General features: G+C 41.4%; 2 protein-coding genes across 5 annotated transcripts in view; one reads left to right on the plus strand and one right to left on the minus strand.

Moving 5' to 3' along the window:
* CANT1 (calcium activated nucleotidase 1) lies at window positions 1-26,093 on the minus strand. Of its 4 annotated transcripts, XM_072645192.1 has the most exons (5): window positions 25,347-26,093; window positions 8,515-8,646; window positions 6,950-7,605; window positions 4,531-4,734; window positions 1-2,317 (listed from the first exon to the last, which is right to left on the minus strand). In XM_072645192.1, the coding sequence occupies exons 3-5, from the start codon at window positions 7,581-7,583 to the stop codon at window positions 1,947-1,949; spliced, it is 1,209 nt and encodes a 402-aa protein (XP_072501293.1). In that variant the 5' UTR covers window positions 7,584-7,605; window positions 8,515-8,646; window positions 25,347-26,093; the 3' UTR covers window positions 1-1,946. The 4 variants fall into 4 exon arrangements, with proteins under 4 accessions (XP_072501293.1, XP_072501292.1, XP_072501291.1 ...); XM_072645191.1 differs by lacking the exon at window positions 8,515-8,646 and having other exon boundaries at window positions 25,347-26,091; XM_072645190.1 differs by lacking the exons at window positions 8,515-8,646; window positions 25,347-26,093 and adding an exon at window positions 24,502-24,883.
* The window catches only part of C1QTNF1 (C1q and TNF related 1), a 69,637-nt gene continuing 68,246 nt past the window's right edge, over window positions 24,897-26,287 (plus strand). The window contains exon 1 of the mRNA XM_072645197.1: window positions 24,897-24,998. The gene's annotated coding sequence lies outside the window, so the exon portion shown is untranslated. The remainder of the gene's footprint in view (window positions 24,999-26,287) is intronic.

Genomic DNA, 26,287 nt, shown 5'->3' on the forward strand with positions numbered 1-26,287 from the left:
TTCACATTCCCCTCTGAAATTTTATTATGACACATGGATCCAGCAGGCAAGGAACACAATCATTGTGTTTACAGTAGTAAAGAGAGAGGGAAGAAAAAAGGCAGCATAATTTAAAGATATTGGAAAATCACTGACCATGTATAAATGGTGAATCCAGTAATGCCAAGGCTGAGGGGCTGAAAGTCATTCTCACTGACCTCAAAACACCTTAAAAGGTCTTCCTCATGCCTGACGTCAAACCTTGCATAAAATATTCCAAACTAATGATTCTCTTAAATTTTCCATGTCCTCCCAAAACCTCTTTGCTTTTTAATTATGCAATCCATATACAGCTGACATTCACCAAACAGAAGAAAGAGGACAGGAGGTTACTCAGACAGCCTAGCCTGGGGCCTATCTGTATACCAGTTGGATGTGAATTAGTGCCTCTAAGTTCTAGGTAAACAAGGACCATTCAATAACTTAAATTTACATATTTGTCCCCCTGTGTTTACAGCATAAAGAAACTGAGACCCTTAGAACAAGAAAGGTCATAATTGGATTTTCTCAAAGAAATTGTGCCAAAGTTTCAAGTTGAAAAAAAGTTGTCATTGATTAAACCAGGAAAGAAGATCCTCTCATTTTGCTCACTCATCCTTAACACCCATCAACTGCACCATTTTTCTTACAGGGGAAACAAAAAATAAGAAAATGAGGTAGCTTTTTTAGGGAGGAACACTGCACACTGAGAGAAACTTCCCTTCGTAGTCTTGTTCTGTTATTCTCTCTCTCAAATGCCACCTTGCCTGTATCAAGGACTATTGAGAGAAAACATCAGAAAAACAGAGGCAGCCTGAGGATCAAGGTGAGATGACAGAAGGGTGCAGGATGATGGATGCCCCACTAAAATTATTTCAGGGAAATCTGGAGCCTGCGTCTCAACTCCAAACGCTGTTTCAAGGAATAAAGAAGTCCAGGGAACAAAAGTTTATTTATGTCAGAAACCATCATTCCACTCAATAGGCAAGAAAGTGAAAAATCAAGGCGTCTCTGAAAACTTTTGGAGATATGAATGTTTCCAGTTTGTTTCTGAAGAGGTTTAAAGTTTCTTTTTCTGTTAGCTTCCTATCTCCTATCTAATTACAACATTCTTTCACCATATGCATATTTTTTAGTCTTGACCCAGAACAGATGTCCCAATGGCCACTTACTGTCTGATGGGTGAATGACTTAAGTATAGGGCTTCCTATTGTGTGATTAAATTTGGTGATTCAATTTTATAACAAAGGACATTATTTTTTCTTAAAATAAGTTAAACTTAAAAGTGTCATGCTGTTATAATGTAGTTTGCCCTAAATAGGTAAAATGAGGTCAGCTGCCACTGAGATAATCTTATATAAAACTTGGAAAAAGGAAAGAGTTCTTCTTTCTCAGGGCACTTATTAACTCCTGGTACCTTAATATTGATGTCCACAGAGTCAGTTTTCCTTATCAAAGTTATCCTTCCCCCCAATCTCCACTGGCTCTCAAATATTTTTTTCAAGAAAATAAAAGTGGGGGGAATTGGGTGCTAGAACTGTTCACAAGTCCTGCAGGAGGAGGTGAACTGTACAGCACAGGCAGAATTTAAGATAATGACTATCTTTCACCATCAGGTGCCAATGTGGAAACACATTATGGCACAACCACCACTAACACAAGCCATCAGTCAGTTACTGAAGAGTGTCCATTTCAGCAACTACGAAGAAGCCTTGGAACTCACATTCCCTGAATTGATCTAAGATCTCCCTCCTCTGGCAATCACCCAATCAGGGCACACATCTTTCACTGCAGCAAAAAAAGAAATAAATCATAAAAATAAAATCTAAAGTCTTCTCATTTGTATAAAATCAAAGTAATGACCCAGCTTACACATTCCAGCCACGTGGCTATGTTCCATGAAAGTCTTTTTTCTCTCTTCTTCTGTTTTAAATAAATTCTATTCCTTCATATTTTACACTCCCAATCTTGGTCTCTGGAAGAAGAAAGTGTCCATCTAGAGTGAAGGCCATGATGTAGGTAGCAATTTTGCCATTATCTTCCTCTGATTTCAGGGCCACGATGATTTGGTCATCCGTGTTAGGAATGAATTTGAAGGAAGAGAAGCCATGTGTTGGGGTTACTTCCCCAATATGGCTCACGGAGATGTCTCCAAAGTCTTGAGCAGAGCGCAGGAGAAGGTTGGTACCTCTATGTTCATCTTCCTTCTCATTGTAACGTTCATGGCTGGCCCGACGGGGCAAGAAAAACCATCGCTGCAATGTGTCGCTCCAACAAGCTGACTCATGAATTAGGTAGCCTGGAGATACAGACAAAGGCATATGGAATTAACAAAGTCTATGAAAGAGGTGAATGGATTCTGGTCTCTTCCTATATTACCTAGCAACTGAATGCTTTCATCCTACATCTCCCCCTCCTCACAATCAGAGCCACCTGTGCTCAAATCAGATGCCAGTGCCCTGAATACAGAAAAAAAGTCTGAATACGGAATTCAAGCTTTCCTTGGACACAAGCATTGCTCTTTTCACAAGCTCACAGACCATTCTGATGCTGTACCAATTGAGTATTTTTCCATAAATCCCAGCTTTGTTATTCTTCTCTTTAGAATTTCACATTTTTCAGGAAGATTTTACATTCTGGCTTTAAAGCCTTATTATTTTAGTCATTAGTCTGAATTATCTCCCCTCTTTCCTCAAAGCAGCCAACCTCATAACCTTGAATTTTCATTTGTTCTTTCCCCACATTTTAGTGGAGGAGCAATGAAAGAGTTAAGGGGAGGGAAGCAAAGCTAGCAGAGATTCTAATTTGTGAGGTTGGGCAGGAGGCTGCAGTGAGACGCTCAATGAGCTGCCCCAAAGCAGGCTTCGATGATAACCTAGCAAGACGTTTACAAAAGAGGATCATAACACTCATTTTTTTACAGATAGAAAAATATCCAAGTAATTTGCCTAAAGCAGTCAGAGACTTCCAAAATATAATAAACAAATGAAGCATTTATTAAGTGCTTACCATGTACAAAGCACTATTCTACAAACTGCGGAAACAAATAAAAAAGATAATCCCTGCCCTCAAGGAGCTTGTATTCTAACAGGGGAGACAATGCATGTGGAAAGGTCCTATGGTCTTTAGGGTGCAGAAACAAAACAGATGGTGATGCCTCATCTTTAATGTCATTTCCACTGATAAAACTCTATCAGTTTCTGATGACAGTGGGTTGGAAGCATTGCTATTCCAAAAGCTCTGGAGTTTAGGGTCCTGTTGTGTCTCCATCAGGGTCTATAGGGAGATGGTGGCCATGGTGGTGGTGGTGCTTTGACCTCCCTGGTACTCAGTGCCTCCTATTTCAGTGTCTCTACCTCAGAGAAGTCAGCTTTAGCTGGGCTGGCTCCTCTTCTCTGTGCACGGCAGCTGGTGGGGATAGCTGGCCTTTTGTCCACAGGGGTTGCTTCCTTGGACAACAGTTTTGAGGGCTATGCTGGAAGCAAGACCAGAGGTTTGAGGGTGAGAGAGTCTACCACCCCCTGGACTCCTGCACTTATTTAAGCCTCAGTGGCAGTTGGCCAGCAGCTGTTGCTGGTGGTAACAAGGATGGTGAGCCCCTTCTCCACAATGATAACTATGACGTTTGTGCCGGAAGTAGGCCCAGTACTTCAGTATTTCCAAAGCTCTTGGGTTCAGGGTCCTGGGCTCTCTTCACCAGGGTCTGAAGGAAGATGGTACTCAAAGTGGTGGTTGCGGTTTGACTTGCCCAGCTCATGTTGCTTCTTGTCTCTCCCTCAGGGTGCCTCGCGGCTTCAGCTAGGCTTATCTGCCTTCTCTATAGATAGTGGCTGGCCCCTTATCCACAGGAGCTATCTCTGCAGAAAGTGGCTGTGAGGGCTGGGCCAGAAGCAGTACTAGAGGTCTTGGGATGCTGCTTCCCTTAGGGTTCCTGCACCTATCTGCCTATTAGTGGCAGTTGGCCAGAACTGTATCTGGTGATAACAAGGAAAGTGGTTGGTCCTTTCTCCACAATGATTCATCCCTTCAATGGTGGCTATGGTAAGCTGTACTGAAAACAGGTCTGGTGGTCTGGGGGACAACACTTTTCCCAAGGGTCTTGGGTTTAGGGTCCTGGGCTGTCTCCACCATGAGGTTAAAAAGCCTCAGGAATTGTATTAAATGTATTCCAATGTCTACTGAAAACCAGATATGTCTTAGCAGGAAGATGCTGAATTTAGATTAATATCTGTCAGCTTACACAGGACCACAGTGGACTTACAAGGAAGACAGCTTAATAGAATGGATAAGGATCTGGAAATGAGAAGAATAATCACATGGGAAGACAGATTTTCAGACATTCTCCACCAACCTCACTGACACATAATGGGACAATGGTCCTGGAGACCTACTTAAATGCATACATTTAAAGGCAAGGGGAAGAAAATTAGCATCCTGGCTGTGATCGTAGCTTTCATGTTGATCGTCTGGCTGTCCAATCCAATCCAGAAGGGAAATCCTAGAATATCTTACCTGGGGGGCGAATCCCAGCTGCATCTCTCAAAGCATTGTAGTTAGACACCCAGTTTTCATGATAAACACTGCCTTTGTAGCCAATCACTTTTACCCACTCAGGGTTTTCATTCATCACTTCACCAGTAGTAGTGGTCCACTCCTTGCCAAGACCTCCGACATACAGATGCTCATCTTTCACAGCCAACCATTCAGCTTTAAAACCTAGAGACAAGGACACAGAGTTATAGTGTCTCTACATCACTTTAAAAAATTCACTAATTGTCTCAATGGGGCAAATTCCCTTGACTCTCAGGAGCCACTAGCACTAAGCAGTCCACAGAAATAAAAGGAAGACTAGGAAAGAGAGGTTAGAAGTTGAACAATCCTTTCTTGTTCTAGCATATACTCAATACCTTTCTTCCTTTCTTGATGCCCCCCAATCTGTGACTATTAGATAGGCAGAAGCACCATCTGAAATGGTCCACAGTAATCTGTTCTTGGAAGATCAACTCCCCCATTCCCACTACATAACCATATAAAACTATACATACACAGACACACACACATACACACAATTCTATATAAAACCATATACACACATACATACATACATACATACATACATACATACATACATACATATACACATACACATATATCCTGATTGCCTGAATTCAGTGTTTTTTTGGCCACTGGATGGCACAGTGAATACAGTGAACTGGAGTCTGAAGCCTTGGGTTCAAATTGTGCCTCAGATACAGCTGTGTATGATAATAACAATAGCGCCTGCCTCACAGGCTTGTTTTATGGATCAAAAAAGAGATAATAGTTAAAGTATTTTGTAAAATTTAAATTGCTATATAAATGCTAGCTATGATGATGATAAGGCAGCTAGGGGGCCCAGTGCCCGTTCCACCTGGGCTTATCTTTCCAAGTTCAAATGTGGCCTCAGACACTTACTAGCTGTGTGACCCTGGGAAAGTCACTGTTCATTTCAGTTTCCTCATCTGTAAAATGAGCTGGAAAAGGAAAAGTTAAACCACTCTGGTATCTTTGACAGGAAAACCTCAAATGGGGTCATGAAGAGTCAGACAGGACTGAAAAATGACTGAACAGTAATAATGATGATGTATCATCTTCTGCAAAAAAAAGTCACTGGGAGCCACTGTGGTACCTACCACAGTCATTAGAAGAAAATCTTCACAACATGTAGGCAAACTTACTTATCTCTACGTCAAACAAAGCTCTCCTCAATGACGATATAATCTTGTTTTCTTTATATAACTGGCTATCCAAAGAGATGGGCCACAACTCAAATCATCAGCCTGACTCCTGACAATTTCTACACTGTCTGACCTAGCCAAGAAAAAAGTGGCAGGCATCTGCCACACCATTTGCACTGAATACTTGTCCTGAACCTTGGGCAACACAGAGGAGATTTTATGTACTTGGTGGCACTGCTCACCAAAGTCATTTTTTTTTTTAAATTACAATTCATTTAAATCTGGAAAGGCTGCTGTTGAGTTTAAAAAACATAGAATGGACAGAGCATTAGAGCCAAGCTGAGTCTACATATATGAAATATCTCTGTACTCATACCTCTGCTAAGGCTTTCCTTCCCATTCCATGTCAAAGAACCTTTCTCTATTGCCCTGTTCTTTTTTTCTCATTACGAGCCAGCTTACTTTGCTCCAGTGTTTCTGCCTAGCCTTCTGACACAAACCTCTTTTTTACGGCAGATATATATGCATAAGGAAACATGGTCATAGAGCTGTCCCTCATTGCCTGGAAGTTCAATTTTAATTAGATGGGATTACAGGATCAGAGATTAAAAGCAGAAGTGAACTAAAGATCATCTGGTCCAACCCTCTCATTTTTTAGGTAAAGAGAAAAAGGCCCAGGGTGTTTAAGTGATTTGTTCAAGGTCACACTGAAAATAAGTATTGAAGAGGATTTGCATCCAGGATCTCTGATTCCAGAGGTAGTGCGCTCTTTCCATTGTACCATGATGTCTCCATATAACAGGATCTAAGGTTTAATAGTAAACACACACACATACACATGTATCAAAAAAAAGAGAATGAAACAAGCCTTCTACTAGCTCAAGAACAGGACAGGGGAAAAGATCTTGCCACATATCTAAAAAGAAACATTGGGGGTTGGGAATAAAGACTCATTTATTCAGAAAAGAAACCTATTACTAGAAAGACTTAAATGACACTGAATTTAGCCCTGGACATCTTCTTTTGTAAAATTCTTTAATTCTGAGGAGTAGAACACTATTTATTCTAGCTTTATTACTTTAGATAGAAGTGGCAAGGATAGGCTCTTACTCATGTCCCAGCTTGTTTTTTGTTTTTTTGTTACAAATGGGCAAAATTCTTCATCCACCACCACGACCAGTTACCCTCAGGAAATAAAATCTGTTCCAATTTACCTTTTCCCACTGTACCATCTCCATCTGACAGGATCACCCAAGGCACTGTTTTGGTGCCTTCAATCTGGTAGACCACCCCAGTTCGATCGTCCACTGAGTAGAGCTTCCCATTGAAAACAATCAAGTCTGAGAGCTCCATGCCCCTTCCTTTCTCAGCCAGGTGGGATTCCAGGATGCCATCCTCTTTATCCCATTCTACAGTCACTTTGTCTCCACTCTCTGACAAGGTTAGGTAGCCCTTTTTCAGGTAACTGAACCAGGTATTTTCCTTTTTGGCCCGGGACTCAGTGTCCAAGTCAGCGATAACTGCAATTCGGTATCGAACTCCATTGGGAGTCTTCTGGGGTGGTGAGAGAGGATAGGTGTCATTGTAGCGGTCAATAGAAAACTGACTAAGCCTCCGGTTGTGGACGTTGGGCTGGACTGGTCTTCCTGAGGATGAACGGTGGAAGCAGAGCAACAAGAGCACAATTCCAAAACACAGCGAGGATACGACAATCGCCTTCCAGCGGAGTCGAAAGCGGGGGTCAGCAGCTTTGGTCATGGACGCAAGGACAGGAAGGCCACCCACAGTTATCCGAAGGGAGTGCATAGAATCATTCCATTCCAAGTGGTCATAGGGTTGGACTGGCATCAGACTGAAAGTCAGCAGGGACCTACATATCCAAAAAGGGAAGAGAGATGGTAGTAACCTTGAAAATATAGTCAACTTTCAATTATTTCAAATTAGATTCTTTCCATTATAACTTTTCCCATTGAAGTCTAGTTTTAATACTTAGCCAACTTTATGACTCTCCTTAATTAAATCCTGTGAATATGTTAGCATGCTCCCCATCTGTTTCTGTCTAGCAAAGGCAGGTGTTTTTTTTAAAGTAAAATAATTTTCTTTCCCCTGCCCTAGACCAGAGGACAGATAGCTTAAAGAGAGCTATTCTTAGGCTGGTGCATTTGCATCATTGGTATAGTATGAGCAACAGTAAAAGACGTAAGTAAGAGAGCACAAGAAAGGTGAACAGTATTACAGATCCTCCTGTCTCAAATCTTCATTATGGTTTCATTTGAACATGGCCAAAAAACACACCTAAAACCAATTATGGTTTCTCTATCACCTATCATATTGCTCCCTTGCAATAATACATAATGTTGTGAAGAGACTACTCTGTAATTTTAAAAGTGCTATTCAGATATCAGCTATCATTATTACTACTGTTACTAAAATCAAGGGATGACTAAACACAGATGATCTTCCACTGTCTAGAGCACCAGAAATTCTCTATGCATAGGCTTCACTTTTTGGCACAGACAAGGTCTTTGGCTCCTTCTGAGCAATAAAATCAACACATAAACATTGAAATTTGTGTTATAAGAAATACAGAACTTCAGGCTAAGATGGCTGCCTGGAGGGAGGCAGAAAGCTCAGCTTCCACATCTCTATTCTAGCGAAAAACTGGATAGTACAAAACGGAATAGTAATCAAGAAATCCAAGCAAACACAGCAAGTGACTTTCTTCCTTCCAGAATTGCATAAAAAGATAGCCAAGAGAAGCAAGTCCACCAGTCAGCACCTGTGGTAGCCTCAGGATGGATTGAAGACTGGCCAGATTCAGCTAATTGTAGGTTGTAAGGTTCTTTATCCAGAAGCAGCAGCAGTGAAAGGCTCCCCCGCTAGAAAGTTTCAGGGCACTCACAGTGGGAACCTTGGAAGCAACCGAAAGTGACAGCGTTCAGACTAGGGTACCTCAGGTCCTCGGGTTCCAAAGTCAATAGCATTCTGTCCTGAGATACCATAGAGGGCTCTGAAGATCTAGCACTCTGAATCTCAAAGATCTGAGGGGTGGAGTTAGGTGTTAATTCAAAGAAGTTAAGGTCAGTGTAGGAATCCAAGTGACCCAGATGGCAGAGTCTGGCTTTAGTATAAGGGCTCAGCAAAAGAACTCAGGCTGGAGAGATGAGTGATGCAAAGAAGATACTGAAAATTACAAAGATTATTGTAAATACCAAAATATTCCAAAATCTAAGGTAGAAAGAAACTAAATCTGTTAACACTGCAAGCAGAGACTCGAAGGAAAAAATGCATTTTCTACAAATACTATATGAATGCCTAGAAGAAATGAAACAAGAAAAAAAAATGAAACAAAAGCTCTGGAGAAAAGAATTAGAAGGAGAATAAATAGCTTAAAAAAAAATGGCAAGCCTTACCTAAGTAATAGACTCCCTGAAAATCAGAACAGACAAAATAGAAATCAACGATTCCATGAGACAGCAAGAAATACTGGAACAAAAGTAAGACCAAAAACAAAAAGGGGGGGGAAAGGAAAAAAAAAAGGTAAGATAAACAATAGATCAGGAAAACGGCTCCAGAAGAAATAATTTAAGAATCAGTGGACTCCCTGAAAACCATGATTTAAAAATAAAAAAGGTCTGCACATTATATTTTTTTCCTTAATGGTATTTTATTTTTTTTCCAATTACAAGTAAAAATAGTTTTCAACATTTACATTTATAAGATTTTGAGTTCCAAATTGTTTTCTTCCTACCTTCCCCCCTCACCAAGATGGCATACAATCTGATATAGGCTATATATGTACAATCATATTATCATATTTCTACATTAGTCATGTTGTAAAAGCGGAATCAGAACAAAAGGGAGAAGCTATGAGAAAGAAAACAGTTTGCTTTGAGCTGCATTCAGACCCCATAGTTCTTTTTCTGGATGTGGATAGCATATTCCATCTTAAGCCTTTTGGAACTGTCTTAGATCACTGTATTGCTGAGAAAAGCTAAGTCTACCAGGGTTGGTCATCCTACAGTGTTGCTATTACTGTATACAATGTTCTCCTGGCTCTGTTCACTTCACTCAGGATCAATTCACGTAAGTCTTTCCATATTTTTCAGAAGTCTGTCTGCTCATCATTTCTTATAGAATTCTTATAGTAATTTTCTTAAATAGTACATTTATATAGTACATTTCTTATAGTATTCCATTACATTCATATACCACAACTTGTTCAGCCATTCCCAATTGATGGGCATCCCTTTAATTTCCAATTCTTTGTCACCACAAAAAGAACTGCTATAAATATTCTTGTACACGTGGGTCCTTTTTCTTTTTCTATGTTCTTTTTGGGACACAGACCCAGTAGTGGTACTGCTGGATCAAAGGGTATGCGCAGTTTTATAGCCCTTTGGGCATAGTTCCAAATTGCTCTCCAGAATGGCTGGACCAGTTCACAACTCCACCAACCACTGTTAGTGTTCCAACTTTCCCACATCTTCTCCAAGATTTTCCATTTTCTTTTTTTGTCATATTAGCAATCTGATAGGTGTGAGATGGTACCTCAGAGCTATTTTAATTTGCATTTCTCTAGTCAATAGTGATTCAGAGCATTTTTGTATAACTATAGATAGCTTTAATTTCTTCATCAATGAAATTCTCCTAAAAAGAATATGAACTGCTTGCTCATATCATTTCACCATTTATCAACTGGGGGATGACTTGTATTCTTCTAAATTTGACTCAGTTCTCTATTTTAGAAAAGAGGCCTTTATCAGAGACACTGGCTGTAAAAATTGTTTCCCGGCACATTATATTTTAAGAAATCATTCAAAAGACTCCACCAATTGCCCAAAAGAAACTTCAAAAGAAAAGGTCCTAGCAATGACAGCCAAAATTCAGAGCTTGCACATCAAAGGAAAAAAATATTGCAAGCATCCAGAAAGAATTTAAATACCAAAAAAACTATAGTAACACAAAACCTGGAGAGAAAATCTTGGAATACAGCATTCCAAAAGGTAAAAGATATAGTTTTACAAACAAGAATAACTTGCCCTGCAAAGATAAGTATCTTCTCTATAATGGAAAAAATTGGATTTTTAACGAATAGAAGGACTTTCAAGCATTTCTGATGAAAAGATCAGAGCTGAGTAGGAACTTTGAAATGCAAAATGCTAGACTCAAGAGAAATCTACAAAAGTACATTTATGTGAGCAATTAGAAGGGGCTGTATCATTATGAAGGGCTAACATTCTAATAATGGGAGAAGAAACAAGGGCTAAAGTCTTCAAAGGGTATTAAAGAAGTTAATTGAGAAAATAGAGGGCCTGGGGGTAGACTGTGTTTGAAAAGAGGAAAGAGAATGGAAGTTTAAAAGGAAGAATACACTAATGTAGAAAGGAAGAAAAAGGAATGAAACTTGCTATTTCTCTGAACTGGAAGGTTCATGAGAAAAATATACAGAGAAACGGATCAGGGAAGTGGGCAACTGGAAACCTCATTCTTATCTGACCCAGACAAAGGAGGGTTGGACACATTCACACTTGCACGTTCACAAATAAAGTTAGGTGTAAAAATACACTAAACTCAACAGGGAAACAGGTGAGGAGTGATAGGTAGATAATTCTGGAGAAACACAGTCACAATAAAAACAAATGTCCAGATCCTAAAGGGAGAATGAAAAGAAAAACAGAGAGGAAAAAGATCTGGGAATTGTAGAATGGCTAAACAAACTGTGTGCTGAATGTGATGAAATATTACTGCCCTATAAGACATGACAAAAGAGATGATTTCAGAGAATCTTGGAAAGTATGAACTGATGTACGGTGAAAGAACAGGAGAACAATTTATACAATGGCATCAACACTATAAAGAACTATAAATAACACTATAAAAACCTTGAGCAAAGCAATGACCCACCACAGCTCAGAAAGTTCTATGTTTCCCACCTCTCTAACAGAGAGCTGATGGACTCAGGTGTATACAAAGATACATATTTTTGGATATGACACTGTGAATTATTTTTGCTTTATTATGTTTATTTGTTCCAAGGGGTTTTCTCCCCTCCTGTTTTAATAAGGGGTGTGGGGAAGGGAGTATTAACAGTAATGCTTTAAAAAAAAAAAAGAAAAGAAAAGAAAAGGCAGAGGGCCACTGAAACATTTTTTAAAATGCATAAAGGAGAACAGAAGGCAACTGAGAAGGAAGTAAAGTAAGCAGGGTAGTTTTGAAAGTAGTATGTTGAATTTAGTACATACTTCTTAAAAAGCAATCAGTATGGAAAAGAGATTTATACTTTCATGTTACAATACTTTTTATGAATTCTACTTTGTATAAGTGCTTTTTTGTATTTGTTAAATTCAGAATAAAAGAAATCAAATTTAGAAAAAAGAAATACAGTTATAGGATTAAGAAATAGAGATCTTCAACATTTTCACCTCCCCCCACCTCAGAAACGCAAAGTATAGAGAACTCACATGGCCAAAGAGACACTAGGCCACGGTATGGCCCAAGAAGCTGAAAAGCTGTCTCACAACTGACCACAAGGAAAGGAAGAAGCAAGTTGGTAAGTTCCAGGCAGCAGGGCTGGTCCCAGTCTGGAAGGTAACTGTTTACTGCATTAGCAGCTCCTCATTCCTCTGCTATGAGATACCAGAGACCAGTCAGCGCTCTCCCCACCCATATTTCCCCAAGTAACAACAGCTCTTTCATTCTTAAGTCCCTAAGAAAGTCAAACAGTTTTTCCTTCTTCCTCCTCTCATCCACTGTTCTTCCCCTCCCCTATCCACTGTTTTCACTGGACTTAACTCTAGGGCAAAGACGAAATTGTAATAGGAAAGTATATGGAGACAAGTGGAATGAATGGAAACTCTTCCCTACCTGATTCTCTATCTCATTTACCCCAGTGGCTGATTCCAATGGTCTGTCTTGTGCCTCGCACAAATCCCTCTCCCTCAGCCTCTGAGCTAAGGATCTCACCTCATGCTTTAAGTAGAAAGCTGAGGCCAGTGGGAAAGAACTCCTTTTCCATCGCACTTCTTGACTTCATCCCTGACTACTGCCTCCTTTATTCCAGTTTCTGATGATGAGGCAGCCTTTCTCACCATGGTCAACTCCTCTACAATTCTACCTGAGGCCATTCCAGGCTATCTCCTCCAAGTGACTGCCTGCACCATCAGCTCTTCTCTCTTTTTAATCATCTCTCCTGATTCATCCATTCCTTCTCTATTGCCTCCAAAGCAAGTCCAATTTTCCTCCATTAAAAAAACAAAGCAAAAGAACAAAAACACCTCACTAGGTCCTATCATTCCTGCTAGCTACTGGTCTATTTATTTCCTCCCTTTCTCAGTCAAAGTCTTTGGGAAATCTGTCTACACTCGATGCCTCCCTTTACTCTCTTCTTAATCTTCTGCCCAGTCGTATCACTGAAATGAAACTTCTCCCTCTAAAGTTCTAGGTAATCTCTTATTACCAAATCTCATTCAAGCTCTTGATCCTTATCCTTCTTGAACCTCTCAGCACCTTCAGGCACTGTCAACCACTCTTGCCTCCTGGATATCCTCTGGGCTTTTGTGATGAGTCTCCCCAACCTTTTTTCTTGTACCTTTCTGATGGCTGCTCCTTGGTCTGAATCATCATTTTTATCATGCACACTAACTGTAGCTACACCAAGTCTGCTGTGGGTTCTCTTCTCTCTCTACCCTCTCTCACTTGCTGACCTTCACCAATTCCCATAGATTTAACTGTCATCTGTATAGGTAGATTACTCCCAAATCTGTATATCGAGCCCCAAATTAATCTGAACTCTAGTCCCATATCACCAACTGCCTATTAGTTGTTTTGAACTGGATGTCCTGTTAGCATCTTAAAATGTCTAAGACAGAAATGATTATCATTCCCCCCCAAATCCAACCCTCTTCATCCCTACACATATAATCACTTGCCCAAATCTGTCAGTTTCTAAATCTACAATATTTCTCCTACAGATCCCCTTCTCACCATTCACACAACCACTGCCCTGGTTCAGGTCATCATATCAATCCTAGCCCACTGCAATCGCATTGGTCTTACTTTCTCCTCATTCCAATTCTTTCTCCACATCATCACCAAAATTATTTTCCTAAAGTGAAGGTCTGACCATATCAATTCTCTACTTCTACAAACAAACTCCTCCGTATTATTACTGATCTTCTAGGATCAAAAATTACCTCTTCTGATGGACATTTAAAACTCTTTGCAATCTGTCTCTAGTCTACTTACACATTTGACTCCTTGTCACATTTTGCAGATCTGTTATACAGGCTCCCATCTCATATTTGTCATGGGCTCTCTTCTATGCCTGGGAATGCTTGACTACTACAGCTTTGCTGCCTAGAATCTCTGGTTTCTTTCAAAACTCAGCTCAAAAGGCACCTTCTACATGAGGCTTTTCCTTGTAGCCTCCATTACAGTTATTGCTTTCCCTTCCAGGGTCACCCTGTATTTGGTTTGTTGTTAATATTATCTAGGTATTTGTACTTTTCTATGTACATGCTGTCTTTCCCCTTTATTTTGCTTTTGTCTTTGTATCCCCAGCACAATTAATTACACACAGAAGGTGCTTAACGTGTACATGTTGATTGACTGATTAATTGAAATGGGGGGCCCAATGGATTTTTCTCCATCCCCCTCATTATTCAGTCTAGAACTCATAAGATAAGGTTCATACTGCTTCTGTTTGAGAAATTAAGCTGTAAGATTTTCCCCTTCTGGTCAGATAAAGGAGCAGGGAGGCTGCAAGAAACTAAGAAAAAAGCACCAACTAGCTTTGAAGTCTGCCGAATTTGGTCCACATTCAGCCTCTGTCATGTATAATGCCTGTGTCTTCTTGGACAATAATAACTATAAAAGCTAGCATTTATATAGCTCTGAAAGGTTTGCAAGGTGCTTTACAAATATCTCATTTTATCCTCACAACAATCCTGGGAGATAGGTGCTATCATTCCCATTCTGCAGATCAAGAAAGTAAAGAAGACAGTAGGGTCAAGCAACCTGCCCAGAAGTCACAATGATAGTAAGCTGCTGAGGCCAGATCTGAATTTAGGCCTCCCTGACTCCAGGTCCAGTACTCTATTCAACAAAGCACTAAACCTTTCAGTTTCCTCTTCTATAAAACAAAGGGGTTGAACTAGATGGCCCATCAGGTCCTTCCCAGCTCTAAATCTAAGATTCTTTAGTGAGGCAGGGCACAAATAATGCAAAAGATACAGATCTCTGGGATGGAGTCAAATTTTATGTTAATCAATGGTTTCCTAGTAGTACAGTGTCTACAACAACTGTGCCAAACTTGATTGAACTCAAGATAAAGAACTCAAATTTACCAAACTTTGGGCAGTATAGTCACCCTGCTATTCAAACTGAGGGATTACCAGACTACTCAGAAATATCTCCTTTATTTTTATGACTAAAGTTTATCACTAAGGCCTGCCTGGGTGGGGAACCCATTTAAAAAACAATTGCACACAAGCTAAATAGAGATAAGATGTTTGAACTGCATGTCTCAATTTTACAGATTTAATTGCTGAGTTTTTTCAGTGGTACTAGTATAGAGACATTTATACATACATTTTGCCCTACAATGAACTTCTGTCATACCATATAGGATCTAAACAATTTCCTTTCTAGGGAAAACCAATACTGTCTTCATCCATCCTTTAGCAGGTTTCTGTCTTTTCCTTAGTATCCTAATAAAATACTTTTCTCACTACACCCAAAAGGCTATAAAACTGTGTATAATCTTTGACCCAGCAATACTACTTCTAGGGTTGTATATCAAGGAGATCATAAAAATGCAGCTCTTTTCATAGTGGCCAAGAATTAGAAAGTTGAAGGGATGCTCATCAACTGTGGAACAGGGGAATAAGTTGTTGTGTATGAATGTAATAGAATACTATTATGCTATAAGAAATGATGAGCAGGCAGACTTCAGAAAAACTTGAAAAGACTTATATGAACTGATGCTGAGTAAAGTGAACAGAACCAGGAGAAGGTTGCATACAGTAATAGCCACATTATGCAATAACTAACTTTCATAGACCTGGCTCTTCTCAGCAATGTGAGGATCTAAGACAATCCAAAAGACTCCTGATGGAAAATGCTGTCCACGGCCACAGAAAGAGCCTTGGAGTCCGAATGCAGATGGAAGCAGCTTACTCTCCTTTTTTGTTGATGCTTTGTTTCTTCTTTCTTGTGGTTCCTACCATTGGCCCCAAATCTTCTTTACAATATGACTAATGCGAAAATGTTTAATATGAATGTATATGTGGAGCCTAAATCAGATTGCATGCCATCTTGAGAAGGGTGGAGGAAAGTGAAGGGGAGAAAATTTAAAACTCAAAAGCTTATGAAAGTGAAGGTTAAAAACCAAAATTAAATAATTTTTTTTAAAAAAAGAAATACTTACCTCTAATAGATCATCATGAAAAAAATCTCTGTCATCCATTTATAACTACTTCAAAAAGCTTCCAATCATATTCCATCTCTTTTGCTCTCCATAAGTAACCTGTAAGGTTATTTGTATATGACTTATGTGCTTATGTGTACTTGTTGCTAAAGAGACTGAATCAGGTGGGATTGCTTGTGTTTTTATTCAAGAAAGAACTTTAATGCCCTTTTATGAACAACAAAGAAACCATTGAAGGCCAGGGATGAGACTGGCAAAGTAGCTACAGAAGGAAAGGGACTCATCTAGAGTAGTCCAATCTTATCCACATGTCTAAACCACCAAAACACTCATTTATGTGTGATACCTACCACAAGAAACGTCTGCCAATATCACTGCTCATTCTGAGGCTGATCTCCCTTTATCCAACAGCCCCAAATTGAATAAGACATCATCAAGGTATGACAGAATAAAATCATGGAGGAACATGGTCTGCCAGGTCTATCCAGGCAGGTCTGAATGAAACCTTTTGTTAGCTAAGAAACCCTAAGGGACTAAAGTTCCACTGACGTTCTCTTTATACTGTGCAAGCCTAAATACCAGGTAACAACAAACATGGCAATAATAACTACAAGCAATACAAACTATCTGAGTTGTTCTGCAGCCTAATTCCCTCTCCACCACTTCATCAGGGAGCTGTGTAATAAGCTCCCTCCACCACTCATACATCTGTTGGTTTTAGTTAACTAGTATTTCTCTGTGAAAACAGGCCTAAAAAACAACATATGATTATGGCCAGCTTGCAAAAACAGCTATTCTGAATAAATGTGCAGGCGCAGTCATATCAGATCAGTTTTGAGAAACTCAAAGCAGATTCCTATATTGTGAGGCACAGAGGCAAGTAAGGGAGCAGCTTTTATTTCTTCTAATGCAGAATGCTGATGACGCCAAAAATAATGCCACAACCCATCTCTCCTTTGTGTGAGGATGAAGCCCCTTCTACAAGGCCTATTTAATAAAAAGTACACTCAGAAGTTGCTTACCTTCATGGATCCAGAAAGCTGTCACTCATCTCTAAAAGCACACAGATTAAAGTTACCAGACCACCTGACAAATCCCACTCTGCTCTCTCTCCCCAAGGCTAGGGTTCTACAGTGTTGTGTGACAGGTGGCAGAACTCAATAGCTCAATAGAAGCTAATCAAGAAAAGCTCCTCCCCTTCCAGGATCTAGGCAGTGCTAGTTAAAGACATACCTCATGAGAGAACAAGTGATAAAACCCCCAACTTCCCGCTTCCTCAAAAAGATTGACATAGTCCTTCCACTCCTATGCAGCCAGTATCTCCTAGAAGCACAGCTTCAGTCTTAAAGGACAGACAACCTCTTTCCTATACATGCTGACGTGCGTGAAACACAAGAGCCCAAGCTGACAGAGCAGGCCAGTCTCAGCTTTTTATTCAGCTATTTGCTAAAGGAATACTTCCCTGTAGGATGGGAAAAGCAAATTCTGTTGACTTTATGAAACTCCTTGGAAATGGTGACAGCAAATATTAAGAGCCTCAAATCAAAGAGCTTTGAAAAAGCCCTCTTGACCAATCACCATCAAAGAAATTTTCTGCTTTGGATTTGCCGTAGCAGGCTATTGAATTTAGAAAACACAAATTCAGATTTGTACTGGGGATGATCTGGGAGGGTGAGGTTTAGGAAATAAGACTTACTGGTGAGTAAGAGCTGAGAATGGAATGAATTTTTATCTCTATGTCAAATACTAGCCAAATGAGTAGGATCCTTGGATAAGCAACATAAGGGATGATTTAGTTTTCTAGTTCAGCTGATTCAATTACTGATGATAAGGCCATTAATGTATTTGCAAGGTGTTAACAGTGGTCTCTTTACAGAAATGTGAAGACCTTGCTCTGGGTGAATCAGAAAAGGCAATTTCCATTGGCTGATGACATATCTTCTCTGGTGATCTTTAAAGAAGGACTGGAATTTAAACCTACTTGGAAGGATCACAGGCAGCTAGGTGGTACAGTAGATAGAGTGCTGAATCATCTTCATGAGTTTAAATCAGGCCTCAATCATTTATAGCCGTGTGACCCTGAGCAAGTTATTTAACCGTTTGCCTCAGTTCTTTATTGGTAAAATGAACTGGAGAAAAAAAGAGCAAACCAATCCAGTATCTTTGCCAAAAAAAAAAAAAACCCAAATAGGGTCATGAAGAATTGGACATGACTGAAGAACAATCGGAGGAAAAGCCATGCAAATTTTTATTGATGTACTATGTTTTGCTGGTATTAATAATTCAAGGGAGTATAGGTCAGGAGAAACTGTGAAGGAGACTCTCATAGGGAAGAAGGGATTTCTTTCTCTCCATCCCCATCAGTCACAGAATCTAGCAGGGGATATTTTCACTCAGAAGGAGATATCCCATCCAACAGCTGTAGAGCTGGCACAAAAGGAGGTCAAGGCACAGTTTAGGAAGCAGAGATGCTTCAGACAGACCGAGAAGCTACTTTAAGAACTAAAACCTTCGGCAATAGAAAAGAGAGCAACTTAAGAACTAGAGAGAGCTACCTCTTACAACAGAGAGTCAGAAAGGAACAAATTCTGGAGGCCCAGCTGAGCAAGGCCTAGCAGAGATATTTCACCCAAGGCAGAGGGGGAGCTCTTTGAAGAATTCATAGGAGAATAAGAACTTTGAGGTTTGGTAGTACCAGTTACCTTGGTTATGTGTTCTTTATATTTGAACATTTCTTTTGTCATTCAGTCATGTCTGATTCTTCATGACCCCATAGACCATACTCTCCATGGAGTTTTCTTGGCAAAGACAGTGGAGTAGTCTGCCATTTCCTTCTCCAGTGGATTAAGGCAAACAGGTTAAGTGACTTGTCCAGGGTCACAAAACGAGTGGCTGAGGCTGGAACTGAACTCAGGTCTTCCTGACTCCAGGCCCAGAGCTCTACCCAGAGAGGCATCTAGCTGTCCCTATTCATTTCTACCACTGTACTTTATGCCAGCTCTTTCCATTGAAGCTGTGTGATTAATAGGAGAATGTATTCTAGTTTGTTTTGAAGAAGTGGGGGAGGGGAAGTGGAAGAAAGTGGAATGTTTTGTAATTACTGTTTTTTCTGTGCCACTTAGTAAACGCTTTTGCTAACAGCTAAGCGTCTGTTGGTTGATTGTTAATGGGCAGCACAGTGGCAGGGGCTCATGAACTACAGTTCTAGGAGTAAGGTACCACTGATAGATATCCCTAGAATGAGAAAGTAGCAGTTGTCCTCTAAGTACTGAATCTGGCAAATACAAGTTGGGGAAAGTTATCATAGAGGCAGTACTATAACATTTTCTAGGCCTCTTTTTTGGGGGGGAGGGGAGGGGCAGCCAGTTGCTCCACAAGATCAGAGAGAGAATTTCTGTCTCAAACATTTCGAGCTTATAATGGTTCATATAAATTATTGTCTACATAATCTGCCAATCTTGTGACAAAGTGGTCAGCTTTTTGAGTCTGTTGACAGCTTCACAATTAACATTTATATGTATTATAAATAATAAATATCAGAGCTATGGTCTGGCCAAAGGAGATGCCTAAATTTGTAATATACTCCTCCTTACTTTTAGAAGAATTTTAGCAAAAGGGCAATCTTATAAGTTACAAGTGGCTCAACAAAAAATACTACCACATTTTGCCTAATTAAATTGTTTTACACACAGGGACCAAAAATGAGGAAATAAGAACCTCCCACTCTAAAGGAAGTAATCACGTCCACGTGGAAATCTGATGGGAATCGAACAAGGTATATGCCTCGCTTATTTTTGCTTCCTTCCCTATTAAAGCATCACAGTAATCATAAAATTATAATTGAAAAGGATCTATCTCCAAGGGCGTGTAGTCTTACTCTTAGCCAGTATATGAATTCTGTTTACATTTAACCAGCTTTGTACTCAGTTTCTCCATCCTAAAGGGCAATGTCACCATAGCACTGACCCAATTAAACAAGAAACTCTTGCCACTCTTCACTCTTAAATCCAGCCTCAAATCATGTACTAAGTATTATTATCATAGTGGATTTCATCCAATCTTTTATTTTCTTTCCTATCTCCCAAGCCTATGTACTCTCATTTCTAAAAATGTGTCTAAATCAACTCATTCTTCGATTAATTTCTCTATAAAATGTGATTACCCCCAACTGCCTGGTCACTCATTTGTGTACTTCTTGTAAAGATATATGTATGCATTGAGTTTATTCATTGCAAACCTTAAGGTGCTGTATAAATGCTAGCCATTATTATATTCTCTGTATTTCTGCTGTCAGTATTGTTTGTCTTAAACTTTAGGCGCCACCTTCTGATATGTTGTAAGAATCTACACTCATTAAAAAAACCAAAAATAAACAAACCAAAAAACTACCCAGAGTTAAAAGTAATGGAATGCAAATCAGGAGACATTAGGTCTATTTAAATTGCTGGATTTATAACGGGTGTACATTTTTAAAAGATATTTTGTTTTAACCATTCAAGATCTGCCCTCACACCTTCCTACACCAATTTCCCACCCCCCCAATGAAAAACACAAGAAAAATAAAATTCATTACAAAATTTATCAAAGAAAATTCCCACACTGGACATGTCTAAAATTTTTTGTCTCATTCTGCATTTTGAATCCTATCAGAAGGTGAGTAGTATGTTTCATTAGTCATCAGGAATCCTGGTGGGATAACACTAATAATTCCGTACAATATTATTCCATTATATTTATATATCATAACTTATTCATCTATTCCCCAACTTATGGACACACCCTCAAATTTCCATTCTTTTCCACTTTAAAAAGCCCTAAAAAATTTTTGTTCCTCTTTAGAGTCTGTTTTGATTAGGACTAATCCCTTCCTTAATTGACTCTTCCTCTAATTCTCCCTCTCTGCTTCTCCCCTTTCCCTCTTATTTCCCTGGTTAGTAAAATGTATTTCTGTACTCAACTTTGTGTGGTTATTTTCTTCTTTTGATCACTTCAGATGACAGTGAGGCTCAAGGATCAGCTGCTTCCCTTCCTTTCTTCTTGTTAGTATAGATGTCTACTTGCGCACTTATGTGAGATTTATTTTTCCTAACCTCCCTCCCCCTCGAATGTATTCCTTTCCCTCTTCTCTTTTCATTCTTTTCTTAAAACCATTAAGATATTACAGAGTCATTCCTGGCCCTTGTCTGATTAGACTCTGTAAATGATCCCTGATGATGAGGTTCAGAGAAGTCATAAGTATCATCTCCCCATATTTGAATGTAAGCAGTGTATCTTCAGTAGGAGTGCTTTGAAGTCCTCTATTTTATTAAAGATCCATTTTTTATCCTATAGCTTTATACTCACTTTTGCTGAGTAAGTTATTCCTGGGCATCCTTTGCCTTCTGAAATATCACATTCCAAGTACTCTGCTTCTTTATGGTAGTGGTAGCTGATAAATCATGTGTGATCTTGACTGTGGCTTGTTGATACTTGAATTCTGTATTTCTGGTTGCTTAACAGTATTTTTTCTTTGACCCAGAGCAATTGCTGATGTTCCTGTGATTTCTATTTTTACTCTGTCTTTGTGGTGCCAAAAGATCTGGGTAGTTTCTCTTGAATATTTCTTGAAATATGATGTCTAGGCTCTTTTCTTGATCATGGCATTCAGAGAGTCCAATGATTCTTAATTTTTTCCTCCTCTATCTAATTTCCAAGTTAATTGTATTTTGCTATGAGATACCTTAAATTTTCCTCTACTTTTTTTTTTTTAACCTTTTACTTCATTATTTCTTGTTGCCCTCATGAAGTCATTGGCTTCTATTTGGCCCATTCTAAAGAGAGTTGGTTGCTTGGGCAAGATTTTCTACTTCTTGAGCTAAGCTCTTAATTCCTTGTCCAATTCTTTCTTTCACAGCTCTTATTTCTTTTCCAGTCTTTTTCTCAAGCACTCTCATTCCATTTATAAAAAACATTTTAAATACTTTAAAAAAATTCTTGTTTTATCTCTCCCAGGAATTCTTGTTGAGTTTGTGCCCAAGTGGAGTTGGTTGCTTATAGATGTTTTGGAGTCTTTCTTTTATTTTGTGTTTCTACCTTGAGTGTCCTTGCCATCATAATAGCTCCTTATGGTGGGAATTCTTTTTTGTTGTTCCTCCTTCCAGACTACTTCCTGACTTTGGACTTGTTGTTCAGGTTCCACCATACTTCTAGAAGGTAGGTCTGGGCTGGTTCTGTCGCTGCTTTTTTAGGGTTTTAACTGTTGTATTATTCTAGGCTCTCAGGGAAAGGCTGGAGACCTGTAAAATTTCAGCGTTCCCCAAAAGGTGTGATCCAGAGCAATGCCTGATTGTTGTCCTCACTTTTGTCTCAGTTCTGAACTTGGTTTTGAACTTCAGACTTAGTTCTGAATAAGGGTAGACTGTTGCTGGATTCTATTCCCTTGAGCCAGCTGGAGAGCTCTGTTAGTTCAGAATGGCAGAACTGTAGGCCCTCTTTTGTCTGGGATTCTTACCTTATTTCTCTTCAAACTGAGCTAGATGCTGGAAGCAAGACCTTGCTCTGAGGTTAGGATTTGAATCTCATCACAACTCAGTGTTTTGAATTTCCTCTTTTTTCCACACATGGCCCAAGGCCTCTGTACCTGGAATGACATTCCCCTGCACAAGTCCCCTTCTTTCTCTGTGACCTGGAAGTAGGAAGGGAGTGACAAAGCTGCCAGTTGGCACCTATCCCTGTCAAAATGCCCTGTAGGGGCCTTAGCATGAGTCCTCTTACCCTGGTGCACAGCCTCTCACAGGGCACTGCAATGCTCAGGCATATTATATACTCCTGGCCCAATCATGTCCCTAACATACCCAGATCTCCTTGTTTTTCCAAGTCAAGCTGAGTTGGACAAATGATTCACTGTGGCCTTTTCTGAATTTTCCCATCAGGATTGAGTATGGTGCATTTTCTAGATTTATGTGGAAGTTTTTTGGAGGGGAGCCTGGGGCACTACTTCTTACCACTCTGTAATCTTGTGTCCATCTCTGGGAATACATTTAATGTAAAAAATAAACACAGTGAAAAAGATAAGGCTATAAATTCTTCCAATAAACAGAATTCTTTAGTAGTCAATATTTTTTCTACCAAACTAAAAAGTATTTGAAGGTCCATAAATGGATTTAACCTAAGACAAAAGTATTATGAAAGTTGTAGCCAATCCATAGAAAGTGGTCAGTTATCCATTTGCTTAAGTGTATTAGGGCTCTCCAACAGATTCCCAACTTTCCAATGAGACACAGAAATGGAATTATGTAGAACTTAAAAGTTATGAAAAATCTAAAACAATATATCTAATGCAACCCTCACATTTTAAATATGGGACTCAAGGAGCACTGTCCTAGTGAATTAGCAGGAAACCAAGTTCTCTTTAAAAAAAACCCAAAAAACAAATCCAAGCTCTCTAGACTCCCAGTCCAGGACTCCTGACTACAACATAGATATGTGAAAGGATGATCTTGTATTCCTGTCTATGTTACTGACATTTTAGGGTTAAGGTCTAGTCTTAATCTTCTTAGGCCCTGGTTATCTTGGTTTTTTAAAGGGAAGAGAATATTAACATTTATACGCTTATCTTCTAGTGTACCTGTGAATTTTGCCCAAGTTAATAACTGCAAAGTATTTTGAGGTTCAAATGAAAGAAAAACCTAAAATAAAAATATAAGTTGCAGGCCAGTAAGTTTTTCAGTAATAACACATAGCATGTATATAGTACTTTTGGGTTTGCAAAATGGTGTACAAATATCTCATTTTATCCTCCCACCAACCCTTCAATTTGCAACTGAGCCAGACAGGATATGTGCCTTGGCCAGGGTCACACAAGAAGTCCACTAATAATAAACACTGAAAATATCTCCCACAGCAAGTGAAATCATTTGTCTACAGGCTTCTGTTACCCTTCACTATTCTTTCCCACTATTATCATCTTGTAGAGACATAATGTTAAGTATAGTAAGAAGGAATCGTAGAAAGAAGGCCAGGTCCAAATTGTGAAAGGTAGTGGAAGCTTTGAATCTGTTTGCAAAGCAGTTACATACCCTGAACACATGGCTGAATTACATCTAGGTTTAGAAATTTGGGGAAGGAAAGGCAGCCAAGTGGTATCAACTCATGGGCTTTTCTCTTCAGATGGACCCCACCTAAATTAAGAATAACGTAGTAAATGCAAAGAGGCAGGCCTATGTTTAAACTGTAGGAGGATGGGCAATTTTAATATAAAACACTCTCTGAGGGAAAAAAATGGAATGCATGGGCTTTGAATGTATTTTCCTGACAGTGAGGTTCCCAACACAGTGGCTGCTTTCTGGAGCTTTTCACCTGAATGCCATCCCTGCAGATGGGCCGTGTGGCATGGGGCAGGGGGTTCCTGGTAAGGCTGGCTCCTTCAGGGGGTCTTTCAGCAGGGAGCTCGGGGCACGAATGGAGGGCTCACTGCCCGACACCGCTGGCTCCCGGGGGCCCTGATCCACGCTGGGCAAGGTCTTAGGAGGGCTGCCCTCAGCGGCGGCAGCCCCGCTCCGCGGGCGATCCCTGGGGGCAGAGCTGGCCGGGAGGGCCATCTCCGGCATTTGGGAAAGGCGAGGGCTGATTGCGGCGTATTCGGGCACCTCCGTATGCCCCAACACACCTGGCTGCGCCCATGCTCTCGGGCGGGCGGGAGGGGGGGGGGGGGCGGAGAGAGCCACGAGTTTCTGTAGTGACTTGGAGGGAAGCAGGTTCGAGGAAGGGATGGGTCACGTAGGACGGACAAGAAAGGAGCGGTTCGGAAAGAGGCGAGAAGCCCGAGCGCCAGCCCAGCGATGGAGAGGGCAAAGGCAAGTGCCCGCTGGGAGGTGGGGCGGGTAGGGGAAAAGAGCTGGGTGCGAACTAAGTTAGTGGGTCGGGGAGGAGGAAGGAGGGAAAATGCCAGATGAGAGGGAGGGGGAGGGGAGCCAGGGTAGAGGTCGGGGGAGCGAGGAAGGAGGAGGGGGCGCCAGCCGGCGCTGGGGGAGGGGTCACCATCCAGGAGAGACCCCCGCGGGGACGAGAAGACGCCAGCCCGGGGGCAGCGGGGTGCGGGGAGAAAGGGCGGGCGTGGGGCCAGGAGGGAAGCGCCCAGAGCGGGGCTGGGCGGGGGGATGGGGGGAGGAGCCAGCGGCATCGGCCGCACCACCTCCACTCACCCTTCTCGGTGCCGGCTCGGGCGGGGCAGCCTGAGGGGGAGCACGGCCGGTGAGGGCGGGCCGGCGGCGGCAACCGGAGGAACCTCGATCCGTTCCAGGGAGGGCAGGAGGACGGGGCCTGGAAGTCTGCACTTCCGCCCCGCGCATGCCTCGCCCCCTTTCGAGAGGAAACTACAACTCCCGACAGTCTCTGCTCGAAGACTCCGCTTGGGAAGAAGGGAGAGTTGCTGAGAATTGTAGTTTTTTGGACATTAAAGGGCGAGAGGTTGAGAGAAAGGTGTGCGCGGTCTGGGGAATGGATGGAAGAGGTTGGAGCTGAAGAGAATTAAGAAATTACTGAGACCTACCCACCATTTTACCTGTAGTTGAGGTTCGGGGGTGTGAGCCCCGTTCAGTTGGATAGTCCCCTTCCCCCCAGGCCAACGGATGGCAGTAACGGGAAAGTTACTCAAGGTTCCCCGGGGGCTCCCCTCTCCGAGGTGGTGGCATTGGGGGGCCCTTAGCCGTCCCCCCCAATGGAGATAGAGCGTGTCCCCCCATCCACAGAGGAGAAAGTCGGCTGGGGGTTAGGGTCCCGGCGGTTAGAGGGAATCCCCAGAGGTCTCTGTCTCCCTCTGCCTTCCCATCTTGCCCTGCTCGCGGTTTTGGGGCCGGCTTTGGGGCCATCCTCCCGGTAGAGAACGCTGCACTTAACACGGCCCGGGGAGCTGGGAGCTGGGGAGGCAGCTCCGAGCCGGGGGGGCAGCTCCGAGCCGGGGGGGCAGCTCCGAGCCGGGGGGGCAGCCCCGAGCCGGGGGGGCAGCCCCGAGCCGGGGGGGGGCAGCTCCGAGCCGGGGGGGCAGCTCCGAGCCGGGGGGGCAGCCCCGAGCCGGGGGGGCAGCCCCGAGCCGGGGGGGGGCAGCCCCGAGCCGGGGGGGCAGCTCCGAGCCGGGGGGGCAGCC

The sequence above is a fragment of the Notamacropus eugenii genome, chromosome 2, assembly GCF_028372415.1.
Source record: "Notamacropus eugenii isolate mMacEug1 chromosome 2, mMacEug1.pri_v2, whole genome shotgun sequence".
Classification (NCBI taxonomy): domain Eukaryota; kingdom Metazoa; phylum Chordata; class Mammalia; order Diprotodontia; family Macropodidae; genus Notamacropus; species Notamacropus eugenii.

What these genes read in the sequence shown, in the direction of transcription:
- CANT1 (XM_072645190.1), bottom strand. Translation starts at nt 24,752, where the DNA reads ATGCCGGAGATGGCCCTCCCGGCCAGCTCTGCCCCCAGGGATCGCCCG. An exon ending in AGATGGTACAGTGGGAAAAG is followed by an intron (nt 4,735 to 6,949) that starts GTAAATTGGAAC and finishes CCTTGTCTCTAG; the next exon opens with GTTTTAAAGCTGAATGGTTG. An exon ending in AGCTGGGATTCGCCCCCCAG is followed by an intron (nt 2,318 to 4,530) that starts GTAAGATATTCT and finishes CTGTATCTCCAG; the next exon opens with GCTACCTAATTCATGAGTCA.